Source organism: Lampris incognitus, chromosome 2 (genome assembly GCF_029633865.1).
Source record: "Lampris incognitus isolate fLamInc1 chromosome 2, fLamInc1.hap2, whole genome shotgun sequence".
Taxonomy (NCBI): domain Eukaryota; kingdom Metazoa; phylum Chordata; class Actinopteri; order Lampriformes; family Lampridae; genus Lampris; species Lampris incognitus.
In genome coordinates this window covers 126,174,931-126,194,896 of record NC_079212.1, presented here as the reverse complement: position 1 = coordinate 126,194,896, position 19,966 = coordinate 126,174,931, and the positions used below count along the sequence as shown (strand labels likewise).

The window sequence follows — 19,966 nt, the reverse complement described above, 5'->3', positions numbered from 1 at the left end:
GGGCACATGTCAAGGTCTGGGTAGATTAGATGGTAAGTGAATAATCAGTTCTCGTAGTTAACAAGTTGGATGTAGGAGAAATGGGCAGGAGGAAAGACCTGAGCGAATTCGACAAGGGTCAAATTGTTATGGCCAGACAACTGGGTCAGAGCATCTCTGTAACGGCAAGGCTTTTGGGGGGCTTCTGGTCAGCAGTGGTGAGTACCTACCGACAGTGATCCGAAGAAGGACAAACCACAAACCGATGACAGGGTGTTGGACACCCAAGGCTCATTAATATGTGTGAGGGTAATGAAGGCTATCTTGTCTGGTCCAAAGCGACAGAAGGTCTATTGTGGCACAAGTCACAGATAATTTAAATGATGGTTACAGGAGGAATGTTTCACAACACACAGTGCATCGTACCCTGCTGCTTATGGGGCTATGTAGCAGCAGACTGGTCAGAGTACCCATGATGACCCATATCCACCATCGAAAGCACCTACAATGGGCACGCAATCATCAGAACTGGACCCTGGAGCAGTAGAAGAAGGTCGCCTAGTCCGATGAGTCCTGTTTTCTTCTAAATCATGTGGATGGCCATGTACGTGTGTCATTTACCTGGGGAAGTGATGGTACCAGGACACACTGTAGAAAGATGACAAGCCAGTGAAGGGAGTGCGATAATCTGAGCAATATTCTACTGGGAAACCCTGGGTCCGGCCATTCATGTGGATGTCAATTTGACACATGCCACCTACCTAAACATCGTTGCAGACCAGGTACACCCCTTCATGGCAATGGTATTCCTTGATGGCAGTGGCCTCTTTCAGAAAGATAATGCTCCCTGCCACACTGCACAAATTATTCGGGAATGGTTTGAGCAACATGATGAAGTGTTCAAGGTGTTGCCCAGGCCTCCAAATTCTCCAGATCTCAATCTGATTGAGCATCTATGGGATGTGCTGACTGACAAGTCCAATCACAACTTACAGGACTTGAAGGATCTGCTGCTAATGTTTAGGTGCCAGATACCACAGGACACCTTCAGGCAGGGGCATCGTGTGTGTGTGTGTGTGTGTGTGTGTGTGTGTGTGTGAGGGGCCATAATTAGAGCAGGCATGGGGTCCAAAAGAAAACAATGATGCAATATTCAAAGACTTTGGGGGGGGGGGTATTTTAATACTTCACTAAATCAGATTTTGTCGCTCAGTAAACTCCCACTTTACATTAGGGTAAATGCTGTATATTTATTTAGAGATTTTCATGTCAGTTATTTGTACTGTTAAGGTTATTGAAAATGAAACTCCACTTATTCACTCACTTCGACGCAGCTGCCACTTTTCTTGAAAGAGATAAATTTTGTGTGCTTCACCCAAAAAATTTAAGGGGCGTAAATTCACATAAAAAGGCTATATCCACAATACAAATTAATTTAGAGAACCCAGATAATAAAGCCACAGTTGAAAAGAACCCCCCAACCAGGTAATAGCTGTATTTTCAAACACATTGCACAGGAAGCAGCATGAGTACAGATGAGACTGCGCTGACATCACATAGCAGTATTTGCTCCACTGCCAATAAAAGCTCAGACTGAGCAGTAGTAACCTATTTTCCAAACTGCTCAGCCTCCTTGAAAGATCCATCATCACCACTAGCCTAAGTACATAATTTGTAATCACACCTCTCTCTTCTCTCTCTCTCTCTCTCTCTGTCTATATATATATATATATAATTTTTTTCCTGGAAACCATCAATGGTATTGATAAAAGTGCTCACCAAATGAGGAGCGGGATATTAATGAATTATATGAGAGCGAGAGAAAGGGGGGGCAATAATAGCTAAGTGTCGGATTTTCCTGCCTACCTTAACGTCTGTCTGCAAGACTCCAAAAGGAATCCCTAACTCTCTCCATGTTCACTTCCTGTGTCCTCTCTGCCTCGACTGCCATGACCTTCGGATCAGCCATCTTTTTTTGCATCATCGTGGAACGCAGTCTGTTCTTCATTAATTTAAGTGAAGAGAAGCATCTTTCATTGCTGCATGATGTGAGTGGGAGTATGATGACGAGCTGGTAGAGCTTGCTGACCTCAGGATATGCTTTAAGAAGATTATTCTCAACCATGAACTGGTAAATAGCCATCATCTTACTTGGTGGTGTTTCTTCTCTCTGGAGTCTGTGTATCAAGAGTTGGTACTCCATTTAGGCTTGTTCTGAATTTACATTTCCACTGTAGTATGTACACAGCTGTTGAAGGTGTGGGATCTTCTCTGCTGATGGCTTTGTGAGGCTGCTTGAATGTTTGAGAAGTGGTAGGGTCTCATTGCTGAATCTGTCTATGATGCTCTGCATGGAGAGGTTAAGAGTTAAAGTAAGAATGAACCTTCATCTCCTCTTTTGGAATCATCTGTGGCTGATTTTGCCAGTTGTTCTCCAGTCTCTCTGAAACCTTTCTGCTTCTTCTTTCTCTCCACTGAACATTGATCTTTGAGGTAACCATCTCTGCTCCATCCCACATCTCCACAAAAACGTCATCTGTCCTCAGGACAGATAGCTCCGTTTGGCAGTCATCCACATGCTGTGCAGCTGTCCATGTTTTCACCCTGGGGGGATTTTGAGAGGCCAGCCACTGTGAGAATTCTACTCAAGGCCACCAGATGGAGACAGAATTAAAAATCAATCGCTTTTCTCAGCGCCATTGCAGTTCTTGCTGTGTCCCGGTCGGTCAAATGCATCAGTGGTCTGAATCCGATGACAATGTCTTCACCACAGAATCCATGGTAAAAAGGACTCAGCAGTTGTAAATTCGTGCTGCCCATCTTCTGACATTCAAAGCCTTCACTGTCTTGGGTCTCTTGTGGTCATTTTCCATCAGCTCCTTTTGCACATCAATGAACAGACCATGTCTTTTGGTTGAACCATCCATGAAGGAGTAGAGCTGCTCACTGACACCAGAGTTGTGTGAGGCTATGTTCTTACAACACATATCAATCACAACTAGGTTCAATCAATGTGCATAGCAATGCACAAAGTATGTCTTCTCACTGCTCTATTTATGATAGCTTGCACACCCCTATATATATTCCAGACATAGCAGCACAGCCATCATATCCTTACCCCCGATATTGTTGACATCAAGGCCACATTTCTCCATTGTCTCCATGAGATTCTTGGCAAGACTGCACTAAATTTAGGCACTCCTGTTTTTTGGCTGCTTTGTCAACAAATTTAAGAATGACCTACAACTGATCCTGTTTAGATGAGTCTGGAGCTTTATCAAGGCACACAGAGACGAATTTTGCCTCCTTTTCTTCATCTATGATTGCACCTCTGACTTAATTTCCAATGCATGCAATAATCTCATTCTGACTCTGTGCAGACATATAACTGGAGACACCTTTAGAGTTTATCTTTACATATTTAAGATTCAACTATCTTGCAAAGCAAACTATGCCTATATTTCTTACATGCAATTGTGTGTACCTAACTGCATTTCATTTTTCATGAATGAATGAATGTTTGAAAAAGGGATTGATGCGCTACTAAACCCTGTGTTCGAATTATGTGGGAACCAATGGGAGCTGAGCTCCCATGAAAGAGGCATTAGCTCCCTTGAAAGCTGTAAAACTCTAGATCTGTGGGGGTCTCTAACAAAATATTTTAAAAAGTATCTTTCAATGTTATTAGGATTCTTTATGTTAGTGAAATAAATTGTTTTAAATAAATATGTTTTCGAAAAGAACTACGCACCATTATTCGTCCGTGAATAGGACATTTGGCTGCACTTCACCACAGAGACACTGTGGGGCGCTGTAGGGTAGCCTAAAGCAACCTTGGTTTTGGGAAACTCGGTATGCTTGAAACGTTGACAAGGGCGCCAAGGAGGGGAGATGGAACGTTATTAATGTTGTCTTAATATTGTCTTAGCTAGTCACATCAGGTAATGTGCAATAGTTTTCACCATGCCTCCTCCTCGGCCAGCAAAAAGACAGCTCACTGCAAGCCTGCTGGACTTTGGTTTTAACAGCTCAAAAGCTAAAAAAGTTGCTGATTCAGAAAAAGTCAGCGACGTTAACATTAGCTCGGCTGCTGCTAGCGACATTTCTGAAGAGGACTCGACCACCACTAACGTTAACGAGGTAAGGCTTGATCAAGTCATTTTGCATTTTCTACAGAAAAGCATGGCTAGTTAACACTCTTTCAGATTGATTTTGAATTTCCCGTTTAGTTAGCAGTGTTTAGTATACATTAATGTGCGTTTATGTAAACTAACGTTATGCCTTCTTATAGGTTCGCCTGGGCTCTAATGTTAGTACAACTACTAACGTCGGGAGCGGGACCACAGATGGATATGTTGGACTTCCATGTCACTGGCCACTGTGCCATGCATTTGCCATTTACGTGTGTAAGTGAGTGTTAGTGATCTCGACTCTCGAAGTAAGCAACTAATTGTCCTTGATTTTAACATGGCAACTGTTTTTTGTTTTGTTTTGGGTAAAATAAAAATATTGTTATATATTTTATATATAGTAGGCCTATATAATATTGTTTTGTGTTTGGTAAAATATACCAAAGTTTGGTAAAAAATACTCAAAGTCCTCCACTACAGTTTAGTAGTAGGCCTAGTAGCTGGTTCTAGGGCATTAGGCTAAACATTCAATTTCCTTGACACGGTGCTCGTGTCAGTGCTTATCCAGTCATACACTGTAATAAAAAAAGTCCCATCGCTGTGTGGGCATGAATTGAGCGCATGCGTACATTTTTTTTGCCCTGTTTTTGGAGACCCCCAAGAAGCTGAGTTTATAATTCGAACCCTGAAACCCTTCAGCAACACACCGTTAAGCTGTAGCCTGCTGGAGGAGATGTAGGGCCTACATCTCCTCCAGCATTGATGCGTATGCACTTGCTGTTGCGAACCGATTTCATCCTGAAACTTTTGGAAGAAACCACTACCCTAGGGAAAGGGCGTGTGTGACTTTTTTTAGGTATGATCTATCACATAATTAGAAGAATATGTTTGACTCCCAGAAAGCTGAATCAGTTCATCTGGACACAACGTTTAGTGGGAGGAACGTTTCATCACTCATTCAAGTGACTTTGTCAGTCTAAACTGACTGCAGGTACCTCCAAACCTTATAAACAGCACAACTGCATAATGGCCGAAACCAATGATCAGTTTCATATGCAAATTGCTGTGACCATTAATTAGTTACAATGGCCATGCATACTATTCAGAGGATTGTGGAATAGTTGCAATCACAGCATTGGTGACAGATGTAGTCTTAGCCCCCCCCCCCGGTTTAGGGATGGTCGAATGGTCGTTCCCTGTTAACATAGATCGCCTCTTTGACTCCCCGTTCAAACCAGCATTCCTCCCTATCAAGGATGTGCACATCCTCATCCTTGAAAGAGTGGCCACTGGCCTGTAGATGGATGTAGACTGTGACGTCCTGGCCTAATGTGTTAGCCCTTCTGTGTTGTCCCATCCTCTTGGCCAGCATCTGTTTAGTTTCCCCAATGTACAAGTCACGGCAATCCTCCTGGCACTTAACAGCCCCCCCCCCCCCCCCCCCCCAGTTTGAACGGGCTTGACACATCTGCCTTCAGGGGTCTTGTGGAGTCCATGCCTTGGCGGGTTGGCGCTGTTACGGTGGTGCACAGAGGACCAAACAGCATATTAGGCAGGTGGCCATACTGTTTTGGCTCATCAGTGTAGAATTCCCTCCATTGTGTGACTGTTTTGAAATGAAATGTCACTGATTAACGTGAAGCAAAATTGGCAAAAAAAAGGAAAAGAAAGTAAAGCTAAATAAATAAATAAAAATAATCCACTGTCAAGTGGCCAAAGTCAAAGACCCTTAGGACACCGTTCCCTCTGAACACTGCATTTCTTTTCTTATTGATCTGTTTTGGTTGGCCGTCATTCACAATCAATCTCTCTTCTCTGGCTCTGCGTTTGCTCCTCTTTACAACAACTTGCGCCTTATAAATTGAAACTGTCACAAAGGGCAAAAAAACAAAACAAACACAAAACACCTTTGAAAATCTAAGTGCAATCTATTTTCATTAGTTGTTCCAAGTCCAACACATATTAATATTATTATTTTCAGTGATCTAGCTGGAATCTGGTATGCTAATGTTGTTTCCACAATTTGTCTTTGTCATTCTCGCCAAAACTAAGGACAAATAAAATTGACTTGACTCAAACTAGTTTATTTCTGTTTATATGTCATAGAAATAAATGGCAGAATGTTAAGTCTTGTTGAGGCTAACTATGATTGGCTGTTCACAGGTTTCTATGTGCCATTTTCTGGTTATAATGGGATGTCCTGCGGGTGGCTATACAACTTAAATACCCTACTGAGTTCCTGGAAAACCTGGAAATGTATGGACTAGTTTTCCAATCAAGGAAAACACAAAAATTATAAAACCAATCAAATGTCCCGGGAACATTATTGAGGTCATGGAAAATTGCAAAGCTAAATAATGAAATAATGTTTTTACCTGCTGAGATTGCATATTTAAGTGTGATTTTTAGCTGATATCTTTTTTTTTTTTATCATATTTTTATCTGCTGAGATTGCACATTGGTGCTTGAAGTTTGGGTGTTGCGTTCAGGTACACAGTCCATTAAGAGACTTGACTGAGGCTTATGCTGATAGGTAATACTGACTAATATAACACAGGGATCGCCGGTTCGAATCCCCGTGTTACCTCTGACTTGTTCGGGTGTCCCTACTGACAAAACTGGCTGTGTCTGCGAGTGGGAAGCCGGATGTGGGTATGTGTCCTGGTCGCTGCACTAGCGCCTCCTCTGACATGTGAAACTCCTCACTGTCAGGTGAAAAGAAGCGGCTGGCGACTCCACATGTATTGGAGAAAACATGTGGTAGTCTGCAGCCCTCCCCGGATTGGCAGAGGTGGTGGAGCAGCGACCAGGAGGGCTTGGAAGAATGGAGTAATTGGCTGGATACAATTGGGGGGGGGAAAGGGGAAAAATTACTGACTAATATGACCTTCATTGAGGAAAGGCTGTCATGTAGATCAGGAAAAAAGTCCTGGAAAATGTCTCTGAAAAGTCCTGGAAAATGATTTCTTAAAAGAGTGGGGGCCCTTAGTCCTAGTAGCACCAACCACCCTCCTAGCAGCACCTTGCTAAGACTTGCGGCTAGCCCTCATATTTTCTCTAGGAAATATACCTTTGGGTTATAGTAATAACAATAACAATGACAAAGGCATGAGCTCTGAGCTTTAAAGAAAAGAAAGATGACAATGCGATGATTTAGAGACAGGATCACCTTTATTGAAAGTTTCATGTGATATCAGTACTGTTATTTTCAGCAGCTACAGAGGCATGTACTGCATGCACTACATCACACGCTATAAACAAACCAACAATCAAATGTACTAACAAACAGACAATTCGCAAACAGACCACCTTTTCTAAAAGTCTACACTGTTATCCACTCTGTTTTTTTTAATACCTCTTCCCGTGCATAACTGGGCTACAGTAGCATATCCTTCTATACTGTTATATGCCCAAGTCTATTTTCCGATTGGTTTTATAGGAAGACAAATAGATCAATAAGACTCTGGGATCTCACCTTCAAACGTTTAATTTGAAACAGGCCAGTACACAAACATAGTGCACGTCAGCAGAAGAGTGGAAAGGTTGTTTCTTGCACTCTGTATTGAGTGATGCTTTGATAATGAATGCCATTCACATGTGAGTCATGGGTTTTATGGGTTACTTACTATAAATACGCTGACTTTCAATGATGTATAGCGTTTAAGTCAATGCAGTTCAATTCTTCAGTTCAATGACCTTTTTAAGACCCTTAGGAGCAGGTTCGATTTCTACAAGTACAGTACAAGATGATTTAAGGGAGAGGTTTTGGGAGATCTAAAAATATAATGAGAGGGACATCATTAAGAAAATATGTAAAAGTGCTTTCTGCGATGCTAATCAGCCTCATAACAAGACAAAGGGAAAAATTAAATGTTTTTAAAAGGCATCCCCGAGGAAAACACACTCCAAACACACACACAAATAGTCTCTTCCGTGCACACATACACTACACACAGACTTAAACTCACATATGCAGACGGACGGACATGCTCACACACACTCACCGTCCCACAATGGCCCCTCATGGGCACCTTGGGCCCTCTCATCCTGACTGTCTGATCAGGAGGTTAAGAGGAGGTGGGGTTACCACGGTGATGGGACCGACCACCGGCGTGTCTCTTTAAATCCATGAGACAGTCGGATAGTCACCAGCTAACACATCCCCTGTCTGATACCCTGCATCTGTATGTAATACATCTGTCTTGATAAGTACAGAGGTCAACAACCTCACTGGCTGATGAGGTATTGCATCAAGCAAAGAACACATGATGTCGTGTGTGTGCGCGCGAGTACATATGCGTGTGTGTGTGTGCTTATCTTATCTGAGAGATAAGATTGCATTTCCACCTGATATGTCTTGATAATCCAAAGTAACCCCATGGTTGATCTCATCAATATGTTCAATGTATATATGCTGGAACGTTCCATACATTGTTCTACAACATCTAGCAAAAAAAAAACAAAAACGTATATATGCCATCCACATAGCAAGACTTTCTCTACACAACTCCCTGACAGCTGCCTACAAAGCTTTGGTTACAATATGAGGTGGTCTGCAGAGACAAGAAAAGGATCAGTGATTTCTTGATAAATACATTTTGAAGTGGCAGCTGTGCTTATTTTCTATTTTCAATGACAAAGTGACATACAGTTCTTAACACCTACTTCTACATACATGTAGCACTCTGCATTGTAATAATCAACTTCAACACAAAGACATTTGGGAAATAAGAATAAACATAAACACATTACATGCCATAACGGCTATAAATAAAGATTAAATAGCAAACGGATAACATTATGAATAAAACAAATAGTCAATCTAAATCATTTTCCCCAAAACTGGCAGTATAAAAATAGTTGCTACACGTTTCCTAAAAGTTTTGTTTCCCCGCTCTATTTTATACCCTTCCATGCGCTTAGATCACATAACCCTGACTGGAAAGCTCAAATCCAAGACAGACAGTGGATGTTGGTAATTTTTTACAGGTTAAAAAAAAAGAAAAAAGAAAAAAAAGAGTAAGCAGTGAGATAGGGTAGAAACAACACTGGTGATCTTAGACTTCAGATACAGTAAAGGGAATCATAGAAATGAAATGCCAATTTTAAAGACAGGTTTGGCTAACCAGTATTATCAAGGGAATAACAGGAATAAAAAGGGGGTATAAATATGGATTTATGGATCTCAAATATATCCTCATACAAAAACTTGTACAACTTAATCCTGAAGGATTACAAGTACATAATCCCACTTTGTTCTACAGTTCGCTGATCTGTGTGTGTGTGTGTGTGTGAGAGAGAGAGAGAGAGAGAGAGAGAGAGAGAGAGAGAGAGAGAGAGAGAGAGAGAGAGAGAGAGACTATGTGTATGCTTGCATAATACGTGTGTGTGTGTGTTCCATTCAGTGACTATTCCCTTTTGTTAACACCCTGTTATGGTGGTGATATATTGGGGACTTTTGGTTGGAAACTTGCCATCAAAATCATTGCTTTTGATTTTGATAAAGTATTTTTTGTGTGTGTGGAATTTCCCATTTATATTGCCTTAAAATATATTCCATGTACCTGGTCTATGGAGATGTTTCATTGTATTATTTTTGTTATAATAATGTTTCGTTGTATTGACTGTAATGTAACTGCTCATTTACTAAATAGTGGTTTCCTCATGTGTGTGTGTGTGTGTGTGCTCATGAATTTAACAATAGGTCCCAAAGAGGCCAAGGCCAAAGTAATTACAGTTGTAGCCAAAAGCCTGGAAGAGGAAAATGGGCCAGGCAAATAAAGTGTTGCAGATAAATTCACTGTATTATAAATCAATAAAACGCTGTCATTACTTCTGACAGTGCAGCTGTGCCTTCATTTTGACTTGTTCACCGAGCCAAATGGCACACCGCAGTGATCACAGATAGCACTACACCTTCCTCACCCCCAACCTCCTCTTCGCAGATGACGTCTCTTTTTATTCAAACTATTAAGGAGACGGCTTGGACTGATATGGTTAAGCTGCCTCTTCTACTATGTAAGATGATAGTAGTTGCTATAGTTCTTTATGACTCCCATGTACCCAATACATCACCAGCAAAATAAGTGCGAAAGGTAGAGGAGGCCAGAGATAAGCGTATGCTGCATTTCAATCAAACTATTTTGATGCATATATATAGTGGCTGCGAGAAAAAGATCGAATGAAAATACCAAAAATATCACATAAAAGAGACTATAAAGAAACCATGCGAAAAGAGATCAATGGAAACAGCATTGTCAGAGTTCTCTAATAGCAAGTAAACGCTATCGACCCATTTCTAGTTTTCTCTCGGATGTTTTTCCATGCAGCAGTCCTGCAAACATAGCGACTGTTAACGTCACCGAAAACCAGGTAACGGGATTGCGACTAATTTGTGTTTCAATTCTGCGCAAAGATTGCGCAAAGATTCATTGAAACCGAATAAGCTGTAGAAGTCTTTTCAGTAGGGGTTAGGACGGGAGAGGGAGGGTTGCAAGGACAATGAGTAGCTGCATGCAAATTTACAGAAGACACCTCTTAGGAAAGAGCCACCTGGAGAGAAGAGAGACAAAAAGAAACAAAAGATACAGACCAAGTGAGAACAGCAGATAGAGGGAGACGGAAAGTGAGAGAGACAGGCAAAATGCATCGAGCCAGAAGAAAGAGTCAGGAAAGAGACGACACACTGAGTCAAGCTAATGCTGCCATAAGGAAGGAGTCGAGAAGCGTTTTAGTTCTGGTCTCTTTTCTGTGAGCCAGTGTATTAGAAAATGGTAGGGAACACACTGGGGCCACATTTAGACTTCCTTCTTATAGACTAAACTTCAGCCACACTGTGCAAAGCTTATATTGATTCTGCAGAAAACTTTATCCTTTGTTCTTTCCTTTTCCTAAATGATAACCCTTTCATATCAAAGCATGCATTACATGGCTGGTCTATGGGTTTTGACCCCTGGCAAATTACCGGACAGTTTTCTATAAATTACAACACGGGTCAGGTTAGTGTTGAGCTTAGAACTGCATCACAACACTGGTGGGCCAAATAAATGTAACTTCAATTAGATTAGACACTCTCAGTGCAGACGCTCTGCATGCCTACGTTTTGACCAGATTACATGTAATCAAAAAAAAAAAAGGACACCAAACAAATCCCCTGTGAGTATAAAACATTGTGGTAGGAATGTAAAACCCAAATGCTTACGCTTTTCCCCCATAGATATCCCTTTCTGTATGGGTCCTACTAAGAGCAATATCATATATTAAATTTCAATCCCTGATCCTGAGAATGGATTTATTCAAGAGCTCAAAAAATACTGATATGAGACCAGCTGAAGCCTTACAATGTAGGGTTTCATTTTAAAATACTATACATCTCTGAGAAAACAAATATAGAATCATTCCGGAAAAAGGGTTCACTATAAAGTATACAGAACTGTTGGCAATGGTCACACTTGACTAAAAAACATGACATCACTCGGGGATAAACTGCCTTCGTAAAAGGCATTATGGTGGTAGGTTTTAAGGGAAGATAACACATTACCCATTCCCTTCCTTGGGCCAAGTTTTCACAGCTTGGGAGTTTGAACAGGTAGCATTGAGATCATACATCTAATTTAACCCTTTGGGCCAATGCTGCAACCACTATGGCGGTGTCACATTTGGCAATTGATGTGCTGCATGTAATCATTTGAAATGAAACACGCCTGCAGCGGTTCACTGTTTTCATATCTGTTATGAATAGGGTATGCTTGTGGATCAGTGGACCAAGGCTTTGATTGGTTGACTGAAGACACTGAGCGATTGTGACACTTGACTTGGAAAAAAAAAGCATTAGAAAAGGGTCAAACCTGCTGTGGGTCATTAGCTGGGGGAAGCCTCGGTGTGCAGGTCATAGAGTTTGGCTGGGTCATGGTTATCACAGATGTGACTTCTGGACACAGAACTCACACTCAGACACACGCTGTATGCAATACACCACCAGCATCATATACCACCATCATCATCATCGCCAACAACCGGGGCCGCAGCAACAAGTGCAGTGACAGTGACACCCACAAGAGGGCAGCAGTGGTTCGGGGAGCCACAGTAGTGCGGAGGGAAAAGCAGCGATAGCGGCCAATGTTAATTTTTTTGACAAAAGAGTGTAAAAACAAATCAACATATTAATATTCAATAAGTCATAAACATGCAACAGGAGCCATGTTGTCTCTTTATAGGCTATTGTCAGACATAATCGTAAATTCAAAACGGAAGGTAGACATATAATTATTATTTTTTTAATCTCCCTTGGGGAAGTTTTAAATTGTTTTGCCCAATCTGGAACAGCTGGCATCTTCTATGAATACCAAACATATCATAGCCTTGAAACCAAGCAAAACTGTTGGTAATACACAGTAAAAGAAAAAAAAGGAAATAAACTAGAAAAATCAATCTCTTTTCTTGATACACTGACATTTTTGAGGTTCCTAGAGGTCAGGCAATAGGAAGGCCTACATGAAGGAGACAACAACCTAAACATGGGATTGTGTGCTAATCAGTGATGGTGTGCCAGTCTTACCTGTTATCATTGATATCTGTTGTGTTTCCTGTGGACACATAAAAGTGTGTAAGCAGGCAGGCAAGCAGGTGCACAGTGAGAAGTGTGTGTGTGTGTGTGTGTGTGTCTGTGTGTGTTACACAAAAGCAGATTTATCAAAGACAAAGTATGTGGGATTAAGTGTAATAGCTCAAAGCCATTTAAAATGAATGGCTTGGGAGTGAGAAGTTGAGAGGTGGGTGTGAAAGTAAGCATCGCTATGTCGGGGACTTTTATAAAGTCAAGCTCAATAGAGAAGAGGATAAAGGAAAAAAGCACAGCAACAACACACAACAACAAACAACAGTGTAGCAGGGGACTGCTATACTATTACTGCACTTTTCTAGTAGTGGAGCTACAACTATAAAAACTACTATTACTACTACACAGCCTACATCTTGGGTCTTGTCTGTTGTGGTAGACCCCTGCCTCAACTGATCTGGTGCCGAGTGCCTGTTTTTGTGCTGCTATGATCTGAGCCTCTGTGTTGTCCTTCAGTGGCAGGATTTCTCGATATCGGCCACGTATTCTATCTTTCAATGGTACGTCCCATTGAGGGGCTTAGTCTTCCATGATACCCATTCTTCCTCCCTACTCTGTCTTCTGCTGCCTCAGGTACTCACTCAGCAGCTCATCCTATGGGGGCCCTCTTTCTGATGTACTTGTATATGTTCCTTGTCTCATTCTGGCCCTGACACTCACTAACCCTCGGCCCCCATCTTTTCACTTATCGTTAAGTCTCAGGCTGCTGGACTTCGGGTGGAGCCTTCTGTGCATCGTGAGAAGTTTCTGTGCCCTGATATCTGTGGCCTTTACCTCCTCCTTTGGCCAGCTTATTATTTCACCAGATAACTGATGACTGGTATGGCATATGTGTTGATGGCTTGGATCTTATTCTTCTCATTGAGATGGCTTCTAAGGCCCTGTCTCACTCTCTGGAGGTATTTGGCTGTAGCTGACCTCCTTGCTGCCTCCCTTTGGTTTCCATTTGCCTGTAGAATAAATACCCAGATACTTGCAACTGTCCTGTATGTCTGTTATCCTGCCATCTAGTAATACAACCCCTTCAGTATTCACCACCTTTCCTCTTTTTGCCACCATTTGACCGCACTTGTCCTGTCTGAATGACATCCCGATGTCGTCGCTGTAGAGCCTGCTGAGATGGATCAGCGAGTCATTGTCTCACTCATTCCTGGCATACAGCTTGATGTCATCCATTTATAGGAGGTGGCCTATGATAACTCCACTTTTGAACCTGTATCCATATCCACTCTTTGTGATGATCTGACTGAAGGGGTTCAGGCCTATGCAGAACAACAGAGGGGACAGCGCATCCCCCGGTATATGCCATATTTGACGGTTACCTGTGCAATTGTCTTTGAGTTGGCCTCTATTGTTGTTTTCCAGTGCTGCATTGAGTAATTGATTAAGGCTATTAGTGTTCTGTTGGCTTTGCATAGTGCCAAGCACTCCAGTAAACATGTGTGAGGCATTGAATTGTTGGCCTGTGCTCAGATTGGTCTGTCTGATCTTAAGAGTCTTGGTAGACTGCTCTATCAACCAGTAGCTGATGCTTTGACCCTCTGGTGTTGTTCCCAATTCCCTTATATGATTTTCGCTCATGTATTGACTAATGTGCCCATTCAGCTTAGCTGCTATGATGCCTGACAGGATCTTCCATGTTGTAGAGAGGCAGGTTATCGACTGGTAGTTTGAAGGTGTTGTATCCTGAAGATGGGGATCCTTCATGATCAGTATTGTTCTCCCCTGTGTGAGCCAGTCAGGGTGAAACCCTGGTGTTAGCAGCTGGTTCATCTGTGTTGCCAGACATTCATGGAGTGCTGTTAACTTCTTCAGCCAATAGGCGTGGATTTTATCAGGGCCTGATGCAGTCCAGCTCTTCATGCTTGAGACTCATGGTTGGATATATCTATATATATATATCTATATATATACACTACCGTTCAAAAGTTTGGGATCACCCAAACTATTTTGTGTTTTCCATGAAAAGTCACACTTATTCACCACCATATGTTGTGAAATGAATAGAAAATAGAGTCAAGACATTGACAAGGTTAGAAATAATGATTTGTATTTGAAATAAGATTTTTTTTACATCAAACTTTGCTTTCGTCAAAGAATCCTCCATTTGCAGCAATTACAGCATTGCAGACCTTTGGCATTCTAGCTGTTAATTTGTTGAGGTAATCTGGAGAAATTGCACCCCACGCTTCCAGAAGCAGCTCCCACAAGTTGGATTGGTTGGATGGGCACTTCTTGCGTACCATACGGTCAAGCTGCTCCCACAACAGCTCAATGGGGTTCAGATCTGGTGACTGCGCTGGCCACTCCATTACCGATAGAATACCAGCTGCCTGCTTCTGCTCTAAATAGTTCTTGCACAATTTGGAGGTGTGTTTAGGGTCATTGTCCTGTTGTAGGATGAAATTGGCTCCAATCAAGCGCTGTCCACTGGGTATGGCATGGCGTTGCAAAATGGAGTGATAGCCTTCCTTATTCAGAATCCCTTTTACCCTGTACAAATCTCCCACCTTACCAGCACCAAAGCAACCCCAGACCATCACATTACCTCCACCATGCTTAACAGATGGCGTCAGGCATTCTTCCAGCATCTTTTCATTTGTTCTGCGTCTCACAAACGTTCTTCTTTGTGATCCAAACACCTCAAACTTGGATTCATCCATCCACAACACTTTTTTCCAGTCTTCCTCTGTCCAATGTCTGTGTTCTTTTGCCCATCTTAATCTTTTTCTTTTATTGGTCAGTCTCAGATATGGCTTTTTCTTTGCCACTCTGCCCTGAAGCCCAGAATCCCGCAGCCGCCTCTTCACTGTAGATGTTGACACTGGTGTTTTGCGGGTACTATTTAATGAAGATGCCAGTTGGGGACCTGTGAGGCGTCTGTTTCTCAAACTAGAGACTCTAATGTACTTATCTTCTTGCTCAGTTGTGCAACGCGGCCTCCCACTTCTTTTTCTACTCTGGTTAGAGCCTGTTTGTGCTGTCCTCTGAAGGGAGTAGTACACACCGGTGTAGGAAATCTTCAATTTCTTAGCAATTTCTCGCATGGAATAGCCTTCATTTCTAAGAACAAGAATAGACTGTCGAGTTTCAGATGAAAGTTCTCTTTTTCTGGCCATTTTGAGCGTTTAATTGACCCCACAAATGTGATGCTCCAGAAACTCAATCTGCTCAAAGGAAGGTCAGTTTTGTAGCTTCTGTAACGAGCTAAACTGTTTTCAGATGTGTGAACATGATTGCACAAGGGTTTTCTAATCATCAATTAGCCTTCTGAGCCAATGAGCAAACACATTGTACCATTAGAACACTGGAGTGATAGTTGCTTGAAATGGGCCTCTATACACCTATGTAGATATTGCACCAAAAACCAGACATTTGCAGCTAGAATAGTCATTTACCACATTAGCAATGTATAGAGTGTATTTCTTTAAAGTTAAGACTAGTTTAAAGTTATCTTCATTGAACAGTACAGTGCTTTTCCTTCAAAAATATGGACATTTCAATGTGATCCCAAACTTTTGAACGGTAGTGTATCTATATATATATATACACTCACCGGCCACTTTATTAGGCACACCCGTCCAACTGCTCATTAACGCAAATTTCTAATCAGCCAATCACATGGCAGCAACTCAATGCATTTAGGCATGTAGACATGGTCAAGACGATCTGCTGCAGTTCAAACCGAGCATCAGAATGGGGAAGAAAGGTGATTTAAGTGACTTTGAACGTGGCATGGTTGTTGGTGCCAGACGGGCTGGTCTGAGCATTGCAGAAACTGCTGATCTACTGGGATTTTCACGCACAACCATCTCTAGGGTTTACAGAGAATGGTCTGAAAAAGAGAAAATATCCAGTGAGTGGCAGTTCTGTGGGCGAAAATGCCTTGTTGATGTCAGAGGTCAGAGGAGAATGGCCAGACTGGTTCGAGCTGATAGAAAGGCAACAGTAACTCAAATAACCACTCATTACAACTGAGGTATGCAGAAGAGCATCTCTGAACGCACAACACGTCGAACCTTGAGGCAGATGGGCTACAGCAGCAGAAGACCACACCGGGTGCCACTCCTGTCAGCTAAGAACAGGAAACTGAGCTTACAATTCGCACAGGCTCACCAAAATTGGACAATAGAAGATTGGAAAAACGTTGCCTGGTCTGATGAGTCTCGATTTCCGCTGCAACATTCGGATGGTAGGGTCAGAATTTGGCGTCAACAACATGAAAGCATGGATCCATCCTGCCTTGTATCAACGGTTCAGGCTGGTGGTGGTGGTGTAATGGTGTGGGGGATATTTTCTTGGCACACTTTGGGCCCCTTAGTACCAATTGAGCATCGTGTCAACGCCACAGCCTACCTGAGTATTGTTGCTGACCATGTCCATCCCTTTATGACCACAGTGTTCCCATCTTCTGATGGCTACTTCCAGCAGGATAACGCGCCATGTCATAAAGCTCGAATCCTCTCAGACTGGTTTCTTGAACATGACAATGAGTTCACTGTACTCAAATGGCCTCCACAGTCACCAGATCTCAATCCAATAGAGCACCTTTGGGATGTAGTGGACCGGGAGATTCGCATCATGGATGTGCAGCCGACAAATCTGCAGCAACTGCGTGATGCTATCATGTCAATATGGACCAAACTCTCTGAGGAATGTTTCCAGTACCTTGTTGAATCTATGCCACGAAGGATTAAGGCAGTTCTGAAGGCAAAAGGGGGTCCAACCCGGTACCAGCAAGGTGTACCTAATAAAGTGGCCAATGAGTATATATATATATATATATATATATATATATATATATATATAAATATATATCAAGGAATTTACTTGACTCAATGGATTATATACAGTGCATCCGGAAAGTATTCACACCCCTTCACTTTCCCCACATTTTGTTATGTTACAGCCTTATTCCAAAATGGATTAAATTCCTTTTTTTCTCATAAATCTACATACAATACCCCATAATGACAAAGCGAAAAAGGTTTTGTAGAAATTTTTAAAAATTTTAAACTGAAATATTGCATGTACGTAAGTATTCACACCCTTTACTCAGTACTTGGTTGAGGCACCCTTGGCAGCGATTACAGCCTCAAGTCTTCTTGGGTATGAAGCTACAAGCTTGGCACACCTATATTGGGGGTATTTCTCCCATTCTTCTCTGCAGATCCTCTTGAGCTCTGTAAGGTTAGATGGGGAGCATTGCTGCTTTCAGGTCTTTCCAGAGATGTTCAATGGAGTTCAAGTCTGGGCTCTGGCTGGGCCACTCAAGGACATTCACAGACTTGTCCCGAAGCCACCCCTTCATTGTCTTGGCTGTGTGCTTAGGGTCGTTGTCGTGTTGAAAGGTAAACCTTCGCCCCAGTCAGAGGTCCTGAGTGCTCTGGAGCAGGTTTTCATCAAGGATCTCTCTGTACTTTGCTCCATTCATCTTTCCCTCGATCCTAACTAGTCTCCCAGTTCCTGCCACTGAAAAACATCCCCACAGCATGATGCTGCCACCACCATGCTTCACTGTAGGGATGGTATTAGCAAGGTGATGAGAGGTGCCTGGTTTCCTCCAGACGTGACGTTTGGCATTCAGGCCAAAGAGTTCAATCTTGGTTTCATCAGATCAGAGAATCTTGTTTCTCATGGTCTGAGAGTCCTTTAGGTGCTTTCTGGCAAACTCCAAGCGGGCTGTCATGTGCCTTTTACTGAGCAGAGGCTTCCGTCTGGCCACTCTACCATAAAGGCCTGATTGGTGGAGTGCTGCAGAGATGGTTGTCCTTCTGGAAGGTTCTCCCATCTCCACAGAGGAACGCTGGAGCTCTGTCAGTGACCATCAGGTTCTTAGTCACCTCCCTGACCAAGGCCCTTCTCCCCCGATTGCTCAGTTTGGCTGGGCAGCCAGTTCTAGGAAGAGTCCTGGTGGATCCAAACTTCTTCCATTTATGAATGATGGAGACCACTGTGCTCTTCGGGACCTTCAAAGCTGTAGAATTTTTTTTGTACCCTTCCCCAGATCTGTGCCTCGATACAATCCTGTCTCGGAGGTCCACAGACAATTCCTTTGACTTCATGGCTTGGTTTCTGCTCTGACATGCACTGTCAACAGTGGGACCTTATATAGACAGGTGTGTGCATTTCCAAATCATGTCCAATCAATTGAATTTACTACAGGCGGACTCCAATCAAGATGTAGAAACATCTCAAGGATGATCAGTGGAAACAGGATGAACCTGAGCTCAATTTTGAGTGTCATAGCAAAGGGCGTGAATACTTATGTACATGCAATATTTCAGTTTTTTATTTTTAATAAATTTGCAAAAATTTCTACAAAACCTTTTTCACTTTGTCATTATGGGGTATTGTGTGTAGATTGATGAGAAAAAAAAAGGAATTTAATCCATTTTGGAATAAGGCTGTAACATAACAAAATGTGGGGAAAGTGAAGGGGTGTGAATACTTTCCGGATGCACTGTATATATATATATATATATATATATATATATATATATGTGTGTGTGTGTGTGTGTGTGTGTGTGTGTGTGTATGTATGTATGTATATATATATATATATATATATATATATATATATACATATACATATACATATATATGACCTAACATGTCTGTGCATATTTGTAAAGACCTTTGGAAAATGTGCAGATTTAAAATGACCTTTTCCAAGATTTTGACATGAGTGTGAGCAATGAAATGATATAGTGACTTTTTGGCTTCTTTGTAGTTAAACGAATTAAAAGTTTTATGCTTAAGGATCAGGGTTGACAAGGTGCGATAAGATGACAGTACTGAATTCAGATACATCACTTGATATTTGCATGCAAAAATGTGTTGGCTATACTTAGCATTACAGAGTGAAAAACGTCTTGAAATTGCTTGGGGTTCAGCAAGCATTATGAAAATGTGCTTTGGGCTTTTATTGGCTGAGTGTAACTGCAACTGCTTCTCCTATTTATCATGACAGGTGCAATGATTTTCTCCTTTCCTCTCTCCAGATTAATTTCTTAAATGTTTTGGTCCCTCTATCCCTGCAAATCCTGGGCCACTCTGCCCCTTTCTACCTCAACACACCCTGCCATAATTTCTTGTTGTTTTGACTGCATGTAAAATACAGTTTTTATTCCATAGCTGTTTTTTGTGTTTGACATAATTTTTTAATCATTTCTATTAGCAAACACACAAGCTGTTTTTAACATTTTATTCTGGTTAATATTGTTTATTCTTTTGCGCA

General features: G+C 41.9%; 1 protein-coding gene across 1 annotated transcript in view; it reads right to left on the bottom strand.

The window, feature by feature from the left end:
• The window catches only part of kif5ab (kinesin family member 5A, b), a 157,421-nt gene that overhangs the window by 10,054 nt on the left and 127,401 nt on the right, over positions 1–19,966 (bottom strand). The window contains exons 27-28 of the mRNA XM_056301645.1: positions 12,667–12,694; positions 11,957–12,069 (exon numbers count right to left, since the gene is read on the bottom strand). Of these exons, the coding sequence (XP_056157620.1) occupies positions 11,970–12,069; positions 12,667–12,694 (128 nt within the window). The 3' untranslated portion in view covers positions 11,957–11,969. The remainder of the gene's footprint in view (positions 1–11,956; positions 12,070–12,666; positions 12,695–19,966) is intronic.